The sequence below is a fragment of the Camelina sativa genome, chromosome 17 (genome assembly GCF_030686135.1).
Source record: "Camelina sativa cultivar CO46 ecotype springtype chromosome 17, ASM3068613v1".
Lineage (NCBI taxonomy): Eukaryota > Viridiplantae > Streptophyta > Magnoliopsida > Brassicales > Brassicaceae > Camelina > Camelina sativa.
In genome coordinates this window covers 6,110,340-6,122,389 of record NC_141896.1, presented here as the reverse complement: position 1 = coordinate 6,122,389, position 12,050 = coordinate 6,110,340, and the positions used below count along the sequence as shown (strand labels likewise).

Sequence of the window (12,050 nt, the reverse complement as noted above, 5' to 3'; positions counted from 1 at the left end):
ATAGTTTGAACATCTTAAGAAAACAAAATCTAATCATTCTCACAAATTAATAAATTAAAAAATGTGTGTGTTATATGGAGTATATGTTATGGAGCAAAAGGGTCGGTGGTATGAGAAGGCCCACAAGCAGACACCGATAGAGTTACAAGAAACCAAAAAAGGACTGAAGTCTATGATAAATAATGGAACCCTATGTAAAAGCCTTCCTTTCTACTTCACATTTTACACTACGAAACACATTCACTTGTCCTCTTTTTTATTTCCTTTCTTTTATATAATATATCCAACGAAGAAGTCTTTATAATATTCGGTGCCTTTTTAATTTTCTTTTACTAACTTTATCTTCTTCGTCTTTTAATCTTTTTAAAATGGATCACATGAGTTTTATTGGATGTTTAACAAAGAAACAAAAAAAAGTTTAATTGGATGTTGATTTTGCTGCTGTTTGAGTACTGTGTCTCGATTCTAAGATGGGACGGGGTTATTTGTCCTCTCGTGTACATAATATTATATTTATAAAGAGAACGTTTGACGTAATAAGATTAGTTTAACCAAGACATATATTCAAACAAGAAAAAAGAAAAAAAAGGTTAACAAAGACTTATCGTTAAAATAAATATATAATATATCAATAATTTAATCCGAATGAAACAAGCTGCATGACTTAATTAAAACGTGCTTAGTTATGTTTTTTGGGTGCTTAGTTATGTTTTCGCCCCTTTTAACTTTTCTTTTCGATCGGAAAGCAATAATTTTTAAGAAAGTCGAGATGAGCAAACCATGTCGTACGTAATTTGAGATAACACTCCTGTAGATATAATATGTAGACACTAAATATGTGTTAAGGTTTGGTTATCGTAAAGATGTTCAAGAGCTATTTTTTCAAAAGGGGAGAAAGGAAAAGTATTCCCTCCACCACATGGGTCGTTCTCAATCCTTTATGCCATTTTGTGTGGCTTTTTTTGGATCTACTGTGATTGAGAGTGAACATACATCTTCCATCACATCTACAATCTTATTGGATCAATACCTAGCTAATGCTTTTGTACCACCTGTTATCTCTAATACATATAGCTCCCTGATATCCCCCAATCTAGTTATGCAGCTTTGCCAACACCTCGTGTAGCCCCAGCCCCCAGCTATGAACAAGTCGCTCTTCTGTTTTCATTTTCAAAGTTTGATTTATTTAAGAAAAATAAAAGTTAGTTTAGCTTCTTACAAGAATAGACATATGTAGACGAGGTAAAGTTTTCATAGTGGCATAGTGCGGTAGTGAACCAACGCATTCAGTTATGTTTATGCCTGGCATGGTCCTATTTTCAAAGGCTTTTCTAAAAGATATGATCAATTTATACCCGGTCTAGGACCAGATCAGGCTGGTGACATCCGCTGCAATTTATAATATTTTTTAGACGTTAATTACATCGTTCGATCGGACGATTCCATCAAGACATCTCAGACCATTTGTAATCAACATATACATCTTCGTTTCCTGATTTAAGCATCACTTAACACTAACGGTTAAACTTTGAATTTCAAATTCTAAACAGTACTAGTTATATAGAATAAAGGTGAAAAGAGACATAAGTCTCTAATACAAACAAAGCTATGAAAGTATGCCTAAGTAAGTGACTAATCATTCATGGGTCCATAATACAGCAATCAATTAAATGACTTAACATTGTAATTACTTAAATACTCTATACACAATATGAATTTTCACATTATGTTGGGTTATATCGACGTCAATTTAGGAGAAATAAGACTGAAATGTATTAATGAAATATTAATATGCTAAGGGTCCAAATAGAGAAAAACTGATTGAAATATTTCTATTTTTCCAAAGCTATGGCCAACCCTAGGTGGACTTTGCAGCAAATATTTTTGACCAAGTCCGTGACAAAATTGCCTTATAATTCGCCAAATACACAAGTAAATTAAATAAATTAATATGCATCATAGAGTGATATTTTGTTTTTGTGTACTTTGTATTCTAAAGAGTTCCATCCTTATCCACATCATGAAAGCAACACTACAATGTATGGTCTACTTAGCATGCATCTAAAGAAAAAGAATTGAGCAGTGAATTCTCTCTTTTTTTTTCCAACAGTAAATCGTTATTTATTCCAAGTTAATAATATACATGACCATATACATACCAAGGGTATACATATATAGTTTTATATATGGACTCATCAGAATAAAAATGGTACTTCTACTAAAATTTCTTTTAGTTTTAATGATAACTGGAGTATACAATATGTGAAGATCCACAACAAAAGTGGTAACTAAAAATTAATCTCGACAAACATAATCAAAAGATTAATCCATAGATGATCATAATTAATGTAGAAACAAAACAAAACTTAGTAGTATAAAGTACTTATTTGTTGATGGTGTTAGTTGTTGGAGGGAATGGCCCAATTTCCCAAAGAGATTGATTGTAGTTTTAATGAGCTGAAAACGTTCGTGGGGCTCTCTTTTTCTGATCACATCATGCTCAAGTAGGAGCGGTCTCCAAATCCTACCACTCAGCTCCACGTGTCTTTCTCTTCTCTCCCCACGTCGCTGCCCACTACATGTAAACCAAACCAAAACTAATTGGGACTTCAAGAAACCGGAAATTTTTTAAAAGAAAAGACTAAAGAAAGAGTAAGAGATTTTCTATGTAATGCATGAAAATTGAAATACAGTTAAAATATAAAAAAAAAAGAGAGATATTTCTACGTAAAAAGCTACATACTCGTGATTATTCGAACTCACTCTACGTAAACGATTTGATTTTGGATTTACGTTGATGGTATCTCTCTTCCTGTTTTTTAGTAGATCTACTTATAGTAGGAATTAATTCGAACTCACTTGTTTTGTGGTAACTTAAGAGGATTTAACCATTTTAAGTCAGTTAATTTTGTCACGTATAAAACTTACTTAAATACAATAGACTTTTACTTCAACTAACCGTAGAAAACAAAACTAGGTCGTATTTTATAATGCAGTAATGTATATCTTTTGACCAATTCCTAGTCTAACGAAAAAAAATATAAAATTTAAATCTGTACACTTATATACAGAATTAGGCCGTGCTCGTGGTTTTGGGTATCATTCGGCTCTCTCATCATCACTATAAGTTGCCTTTTATATCGTTTATTCGCCACAACGTATGGAACTCAATATTTTATATAACAAAAGCGTAGATTCATTTGGTTTGAGAGGACTCAACTCCACCTCTTGGGTTATAGACTTCTAGTCAAGGCATAGGATAAGAGCTAGGGGAAGGCAATATGACATTGCAAATATATATATATATATATATATATATATTTGATCAAACGACATTGTAAATATATAAAAATTGAAAATTTCAATATCCGATCGAATATCTGAATGTTTACGGATTTTGTATATCTGAAACATGTATATAGATAAATCCGTTAAAAATACGCTTATGCGCCTAAGAGCATGTTTATCGGGGGTTCATAGAGGAGTTCATAGAGGGGTTGTTAGTATTTTGAAAGAAAAAAATAATTCAGAAGAAAATAAAAAATCTAAGGGAGTCTTTTATATAGTATACCCAAATCTAATCTAAGAGACCATACGTGTCAGATTTCTATTGGTCAAACAGAATATTACAGAATAATTTGTATTTCTATTTTAATATGCTTTTATGTTTTGTAGGTTTAAAAATTAATTAAATGCAATATTTTCAAATCAGTATTAAAATTAATCATTCTTTCTATTTATAAATTGCACTTCTATTGTAATATGTATTAATGTTTTTATTATGTTTTGTATGTTTGAAAATTAATTAAAATGCAATACTTTCTAATTTTATAAAATCTTAAATATTTACACATTTATACCACTTCTATTCTATTTAAAATTTTTAAATTTTAAAAAACAGTTTTTTTTCAAAAATAAGAGACCCAAAATAAGAATCTATCAATAAAAGAGAAAATTTTATCTAAAAGATCATGGGTTCTTATATTCCAAATAGTATACAATTAATTCATAAAAAAATTTAAGAACTCCCCTACTTAAAGACTACCGATAAACTTGGTCTAAGCTTGGGATTCCTACAAAGCGTGGGGCATATCGCTACATATTGGAGCCAGCTTTTCTAAACCCCTAAAACCATTCTTCTTCTTTTGAAATACTTTCTTCATATACCTACGACTCTATACAAGGCTATACACCTATAAAAGCTCTTATAGGAATCCAATGTCCATCCTAATTTTACTTAGTCCTCCGTAATCAAAATTTTATCGTTTTTTTTTTCGGTAACAATGCGAAGATTTTTATCTTTTGGTTAAGGTGCCCTTTGATCATCAGATTCCCTTTTGATTTACTAACCTTTTCATTTTTATTTTGGCTTTAAACTAAAATTTCTTATCTTTTCGATATATCACTCTAATTTCTTTGCATGGCTTTAATATACGTTTAATATGTTTTGTTAAAGTTAGCATATATATATATAGATTCTTTTTCTGAAATTCGTTCAAAATGGCCCATATAAATCTCTAGAGATTTTTCAGTGTTTTTTTTTCTCTGAGGAGGAAAAAAAGAGAGGTGGGTGTAAGAAAGAAGACATTCTTACACAATTTAAGGATACTTGTTAGCCTGGCATTTGACTGAACTTCTACTATGCGCCGCCCTTTTCTGTGTTTATGTTTAAATTAAAAAGACTGATCGACCAATTCAGAATTAACCACTTTCCTTTTTGAGACAAAGCTAATAGTATATTATAGTTTCTTTTTCTTTTTAGGCTTTCATAAAATTATAAGTTAACATCCAAAGAATTCAGCTTGTAATTGTTTACAAAATATTTACCATACGATCCTCATTATTTTAGATATCTCGTAAATGTGCTCATGGCTGCATGCATCTAATTCAGAGACACGTATGACGTATGTGAACGTATGCAATACGCCTACTTGTTTACACGTGTAGAAATGGAAAAAAAAAATATAGATGCGCACGTACATGTATGATGTATGTGCACATTTGTGCCCATGCATGTGAATCAATGTGACATAAAGCTTTGAGGACAAAGAGAGGAATCTGAATTCTGCAAAATGTTCTTTTTAATTGAAAGTTGAGAGAGTGGATAGAGAGAGCCATCTAATCTTTACAGTGCATATCTATGCTTTATGCAACTTCTATGAATTCCCATCGCGAAACCAACTTTTAACACTAAATATTTGAAAGCAATGTCATTCATAATTATGGATTTTCACAACAGTAGTAAATAAAACAATTAATAAAAACAGGAATATTATGGTCAAAATTGGGAAATGGGGAAGACTACCTAAGATTTGATGAGAATGTGTCAGTAGGCAATAGCTTTTAAGGCCTCTCTCCTTGTTATACTCATCAACATTCCTTCTCAAATTAAACGAAACTATCTATTGTATATTCATTTATTTTCAATTCTTCTAATATTTCTCTAAAAATTTAGATGGAATCCAATGGAGATGTAGATGGTCAAATTTAACAGAGATATGGACCATATGGTCAACAAGGCATCTGCATAACCATATTTCCTTCTTATTAATTAAATTTTTGTGTTTTATTAAAATTAAATTATTAACAAAGGAAGCTATTGAATATGCAATACGCGAAGTCGCGAATGCAGAAATGTAGTATATTGTTTATATCATAAACTTTTGTTTGGCATAGACTAGACGCTTTAAAATTTAGAGATTGATTTGGTTATGATGATTTTGGTTATTAGAAAAGTAAAAATAAACAGTGGTTGGTGATGTTGGACTGGACTACACGGACAAGAACATCTTTGGGCCGTTTCTCCGAAGTATATAATGTTTCTACGATATTAGCACTGCGCCTTCTGAGGCTCTGAGCTATATAGGTCCCAGTGTACTAAGAAGGTTACTCCTTCATTTCGATTACATACAAGTGAATAACCGTTGCACCGTCTCCATAATTTAAACGTTCATTGGTGGAGAGAGTTTTCATTGCTTCACATGTGAAAAAAGTATAGGCCATGTTATCCTCTCTTGCGCTGGTGACATAGTGAGGCCAGCCCGCATAGATACACTTGTCGTTTCAATATGTTCCAACATCACGCCGTTTCACGTATTCTAAAGAAGTTTGCTTGTCGTTTCAATAGATTCCAACATTCTTCTCAATTTTCATATTTTGTAGAGTTTAAAAAAATCTTTGTTAACATAAATGATCGATATCGGAAATGATTCAAATTACTAAAACACAATTGAGCGAATTAAAATTTGATTTGCAGTTTGCACAGAACAGAGTAATTTTGAGAAAATGATCAAAAGCCTTTGGCGCCAGATTCTTTCAAAACAGCAGGTTGATCAGCCATAGATAAACAGTACTTAGCAATCTCTCTGAACTTAGGAACGCTTCTCAAATCCACTTTTGTCCCATCTCTCAAAGTGATGATGATGTCACCCCATTCTCCTATGAACCTCGGCACGACTTGAACGTCCTTGATCACTTTGTACGAGAAATCGCTTCTGTCTTCTCCCGTGAGTCCCGAAATCACCGTCACGCGGAGGTTTGTGAACCTGTAACGAAGGTTAAAGGCTCGAGACACCGCGGCCAAGGTTAGTGGGAGCCATAAGATGGTTAGGCCAAGGATGAGATTAGCCAACAGATCACCGTAATGAGCTCCCCCGTCGAAGTAGATGGTTTCTTTCTTCACCGGTTTGGAATCTGAAGGGACTGCGGAGGCAGAGGAGGAAGCTAGTAGCAATCTTTGGATTTTTCTTTGTGGTAATTTGGTGGAGGGAGACAATGAAGAAGCGGGGAAGGAGGAGACTGTGGTAGATAGGAGGAGGGGTTTGCGTACGGCGGAAGTTACGGCGGTTGACGACGGAATTGAGGAAGAAGCTGCCATGAGAGAACGATTTGGAGTGTGATTGTTGAGATTGGAGCGTAAGAGGATGATGATGACTACTCTGTTTTTTTGGATTCTATGTTTGGCATGCAATGTGCCACGTGGCGTAAGCTCTATGGAGAACAAGTCTATCCAAATATTGAATCAATATCAACCGTAGATATTAGAAACAGATCATGCTACTAATTAAGCTGATTAAAGAATGAAATTAAACTTTAGTGTATAAGATGTAGTAGGTAATGCGAGTGTGTATATATTGTTTAGTATTCGTTATGGTAAAATCTTATCCCACCTACACTTTCATAAGCTAGTAAGTTATTCATGATCAGGTTTGCATCATATACTATTCACAAGACGGATACGGTTCTGATCTGGTCCTCTGTCTATAATCACTGCCTTGAGCCGTGGTTACCGAGATCAGACGCAGCTTTAGCAGCTCGCTCTAACGCACCAGAAAGCCAAAGAGCTCCGTTTGAGAAGTAACTGCTATTGACGACACTAGTTGCAGCCGCTGCTGCGGTTCTTCCTGTGGCAGAGATGGCTGATTTAGCCGTGTCTGAAACATGGTACCTTTGGTCGGTCATTCTTACAGCTTCAAGTCCGGTAAAGATTTTGTCAGTGAGACCAATCCTCTGCTCTAATTGGGAAACTCTAGCCATGGCCGCAGCTGATACACCGTGGGATTCGTCAAAGGTTTTAGCTTTGCTTAAAGCGTCTTTGCCTAGCACGAATCCTGTTGCAAGCATTGATTTCACCACTTCTTGAGCTTTAGTCACTGCTTCTCCAGCGTTGAACTCGCCTCGTTGAGCATGTGGCTACCATGATTGAAGAAAGAATGAGCTTTAGATATGAGACCAAACATCAAACTTTCAACACAAAAAAGACTACTGAACCAGTATTTGTAAGATTCTACTATTTAACAGAACACAGGAAGATCAAAATGTGTAAAAAGACAGATGCATACATGCGAGTATGATTCATCTTCAAACCCTCGAGGAGTCGCATTCCAGAAATCAAACTCTTCGTGATGTTGTCCCCAACGAGTAATACAAACACGCTGATCCAATATCGTTGCGCCCTGAAGATATCGAGAATTCCAAGGACTGAGTTATCCATTAAGCTCAAGAGAAACTTCCCAGAAAAGAAAGAAAAAAAAGTGAATCAAATCAAAACAAGACTTACACTGAGTAAAACAGCAGTTTCTTGAGAATAAGAATCCCTGAACATCACATAAGCAGTACACGCTTGCTCACCTGACCTGGTCTCATTAATAACATAGCAAAGTTTATCTTTTGAATCCATAATATGCAAAAAAAACAGTGTACTGTATCAAAGTTTGTCTGAAAGTAAGGTTTGTTTACCTGACAATATCAATATATTCGATTGTACCAGAGAAGGAGAAGAAATCAATCAGATCTTTCTCAGTAACAGATGGAGATAACCCAGTCACTTCAACACCATATCCAATTTGATGATCCATCTTTACTCAACAGCTGTAAAAAAATTAAAGAAACCCTAAAATATCTCAACATAACCTAATTAGACAGATTCATCACTTCCAGACGAAATCGAAACTCATAAAGATTAGTAATATACTCTTCCCGATCTCTACCTCATACTAATTTAGCTTTACATGATTTTTTGAATTTTCAATCGAAATTTGAGCAAGAACGGATTGCAAATTCCATCAAGAACAACAAAACCGTTAATTCACACATCATATTACTACAGATCTAGAGAAGAACTTTACAGAATTCGAAGGATCGAAGTTACCTGTTGCTGTTGACCAACACACACAACACACAGAGAAGCTTGAAGGAGAGACAAAGGTGATGATGATGTGAGTGGGGAAAGGTTTCAACTTTTTAAGTCTACCTTTTCAGCGAATGAAACATACGCAATTTCAAAAGTATAAACCGACGTCGTATGGTAGTTCAGTATTGGGCCCTTAATATTATGAGTGAGCCCATATTGTAAAACGATTCTAAATATATAAATATTCCTGCAAAAAAGCCCAATATTCAGAAGTTACAAATTATTTTCTAAAACATTTTTTTTTTTTGTGAAAGGGGCTTTCAACATATTTTTGTAATGATAATACTTTCTTGATTTTTTTTTACAGCCAATACATTCGATGTAAATTATGTCAAGAAACTGATTACAATAATACTTTATTGTTTCTACAAGAAGAAAAAAATCTATAGATAGACAATTCTAACATGCTAGAACCTTTTAATTTTTTTATACACTTTTGTACTGTTACATATGCATGTTTGATAAATAGTAAAATATTATCTATCCAACCGTCCAAAGTCCAAACTCAAACAGGTAAAATACTTTTTTTTTCTCCGTGATAACTTCACAAAAAAAAGGAAAAAGAAAAAATCTCTTAAAGAGACATATTGACAAAAAGAGAAAAAGAAAAGGGACGTGTGCCTAACAAATGTTTGATGTATTGGTAAAAAAACGCAAAGAACAATATTATTAGTATTATTATTATTCTTTTGCAATATGAGCCGTTGGCGAAACCAATACTTACGTCTCTCTTTCTCCATCTCTCATTGTCTCTTCCTACTTCTCTCCACGGCCACGTGTGTATCAAAAAACTTCACATTGATCTAATAAAGTATCTCAAAATTTTATGTGTGGTGTTCATCTTTTGTATCTTCTGACTCTGTTGGCAGTGTTCCTATGTATTTTTCACGGAAAACAAAAATTCACTGTTAGAAATATGTCTTTTTTTACATTTTTATAGTTTCGTTTTCCATTGCTTACCAAAATTATACCTATATTGAACAAACAACAAGGTGCTACTTTAAATAGCTTTGGAAGCTCAAGCATGTGGATTATGGAACATTGAACTAATACGTCTATTAACAAAACTAAATACTTTATAAGTGTTTTTAATTACAGGAAATAGTTGAGTATTGTTCCAAGTCCAAGATGAACCATTATCTTCACCATATATATATATATATATATATATATATATGTGATGTAAGAAATTAAAATAAAGGTTGACCATTGACTAAAGTATCTATTGTTCTTCAGCTATAGGTTAGACGTTTTGATTTGGATTGGAATTTCATAATGAATATTAAAGAAAAGATTTTGATATTGAGTTGACGTCGATTCGAAAATCTACAAAGACTACAAACGTGTTTATCAAAACTCACCTAATTTTCTTAAGTCACAATTTTTCTGTTTTGTCTTAAATTGACTCGATTTTTAGTCGATTCAAACATCACATTCCGAGTTGATATCTCCCCTTTTTCCTCTATTGTTAATAATGTTTATTTCGTTTGAAAGCTTTTCTTATATGTGATTCTCAGTGTCTTTCTATGCGCGTTTAAACGATGATAATCTTTGTCATTATTGTTTCACAAAACATAAAATACCTTTTGCCAACAAAAACTGAAAGAATTAAACCTCTGGTTTTCTTTTGGGTTCATTCAATTCCCACCCACACCAAAAACTAAAATGACCGACCAAACCTAATTATTATTGAATGTTAATCATGGACTGTTCTCTTCTCTCGGTATTAACCTGATGGGCAGCATAAACCATAAATCATAAACCATAAACCAATAATACCCGAAACCAAACACAAAATGTTTTAATAATATGAAAACATGTGTTGCTTTATATTTAACCAAAAAAAAAATAGTGTATTGCTTAGACGATATACGGTATTTTATATTATCCATATACATAAAAGTTTAGGAAAGTAGATGTAATTTAGTTAGATACTTCAAAATCTATTAAATCGTCTAAGTTTCTTACGAAGAGCACGTGTTGAAATTAGTCGTTGACTTGAATGACAAGGTATTGTCAAAAGAGGGGAAAAAAGACGAAGAAGTAAAGGTATTAGGAGCCACCACGTTATCTCCGACTCCTTCCGACGGATAATTCTAAACAATTAGCTGGTATAACAACAATATGATACACACATTACTTTCTTCGAATTTTTTTCCTTTTTGGTAAAGAGAAGAAAAATATTGTAATGTGTTTGTTGCAACTTGGCTTTGTAATGATAAATTTTCAACCTAATATTTTTGTTGGCGATTTTTGTCTTTTTCCTCAATATAGTGAATACAGAGATGTATCGTGGGCTGTCACGCATCTGATGATGGCTCGTCAAGTAAATATTGTTAATCAGTCAATCGCATGAGAAGGCAATATTAACAATTCAAAAAATGGATACAAACAAAATGTTGGTGTTGTTTCTCTTTAGCAAATCTTTCTACCTTGGTGATATATGTAACACTAAAATGTACAATCTAAATAACACTTTTACTTTAGGAATGTAATCATCAGTTAAGACACTAGTTAACTTAAGAGAGATTAATGTGGAAAGAAAAGGAATGTGAACACACAATATAAACAGATCACGTGGACAGCTCTTAGGATTTCACTTTCAGACACAAGTCACTAAGATACGCCCAAGAAAAACAGTCACCTATTCGATAATTTTGTAGAAAATTCAAAAGCAACAAAAAAGAAAAAAAATCTTTTCCTCCCCTACCGATACTCATGATTCATTGAAAACGAAAAGAGAGAATAGAAAAAGTTAAAAAAACCATATGAAAATAGAAACAAACAACCCATTAGGATATCAACTCGTTTTTAAGGTTATATGCATTTCTGCGTGTACATCAAATTATCGTTGATAAGTTACATACTTTAAAAACTCATATTGTTGACCATTGTCTCCTAAGTTTTATCTTTCTTTTTTTTTTGGGGACCAACTAAAAACTTTATATAAAATTTATATTCCGAAAAAATTATTATAATATCCTAATTAAATGCCCCTAGTGATTAAATTTATAACTTATAGAGTAGTATATAAAATATTAGATCTTAGATCTCTTCTATACGATGTCGAACTCAAAGAATCTATCTGTTTTTTTTTTTTCATCGCATATAAATTTTATTAAAGGGATTTAGTTCATAAACTTTGGAAACCTTGTTGACGTGTATACCATTTTTTTTTTCTTTCATTTTTAGTCAACCAAATACCATACATTATATATTCTTATAACCCGTGTCTTAAGAAGATAAACAAATTTAAAAATTAAGAGAAAAACCGGTTATAAAGATATGCAAATTAATTATTTGATTAGATTAGTCTTACAAACTCCTGCGAGTGGTAAAATCACTTTGCTACCGTCCA

The 12,050-nt window shown here is 32.9% G+C and overlaps 2 protein-coding genes across 2 annotated transcripts; both read right to left on the bottom strand.

Moving 5' to 3' along the window:
* Positions 1–6,154: 6,154 nt before the first annotated feature.
* LOC104755731 (uncharacterized) lies at positions 6,155–6,877 on the bottom strand. The gene has a single exon (XM_010478182.3). The coding sequence runs from the start codon at positions 6,875–6,877 to the stop codon at positions 6,290–6,292; it is 588 nt and encodes a 195-aa protein (XP_010476484.1). The 3' UTR covers positions 6,155–6,289.
* On the bottom strand, positions 6,155–8,772 carry LOC104755729 (binding partner of ACD11 1). The gene is made up of 5 exons (XM_010478181.2): positions 8,651–8,772; positions 8,239–8,370; positions 8,060–8,135; positions 7,842–7,955; positions 6,155–7,692 (listed from the first exon to the last, which is right to left on the bottom strand). Exons 2-5 carry the CDS (start codon positions 8,355–8,357, stop codon positions 7,267–7,269), a joined length of 735 nt encoding a protein of 244 aa, XP_010476483.1. The 5' UTR covers positions 8,358–8,370; positions 8,651–8,772; the 3' UTR covers positions 6,155–7,266.
* Positions 8,773–12,050: the final 3,278 nt, after the last annotated feature.

What these genes read in the sequence shown, in the direction of transcription:
- LOC104755731 (XM_010478182.3), bottom strand. Translation starts at nt 6,877, where the DNA reads ATGGCAGCTTCTTCCTCAATTCCGTCGTCAACCGCCGTAACTTCCGCC.
- LOC104755729 (XM_010478181.2), bottom strand. Translation starts at nt 8,357, where the DNA reads ATGGATCATCAAATTGGATATGGTGTTGAAGTGACTGGGTTATCTCCA. An exon ending in GAATATATTGATATTGTCAG is followed by an intron (nt 8,136 to 8,238) that starts GTAAACAAACCT and finishes TAATGAGACCAG; the next exon opens with GTCAGGTGAGCAAGCGTGTA. An exon ending in AAACTGCTGTTTTACTCAGT is followed by an intron (nt 7,956 to 8,059) that starts GTAAGTCTTGTT and finishes CGATATCTTCAG; the next exon opens with GGCGCAACGATATTGGATCA.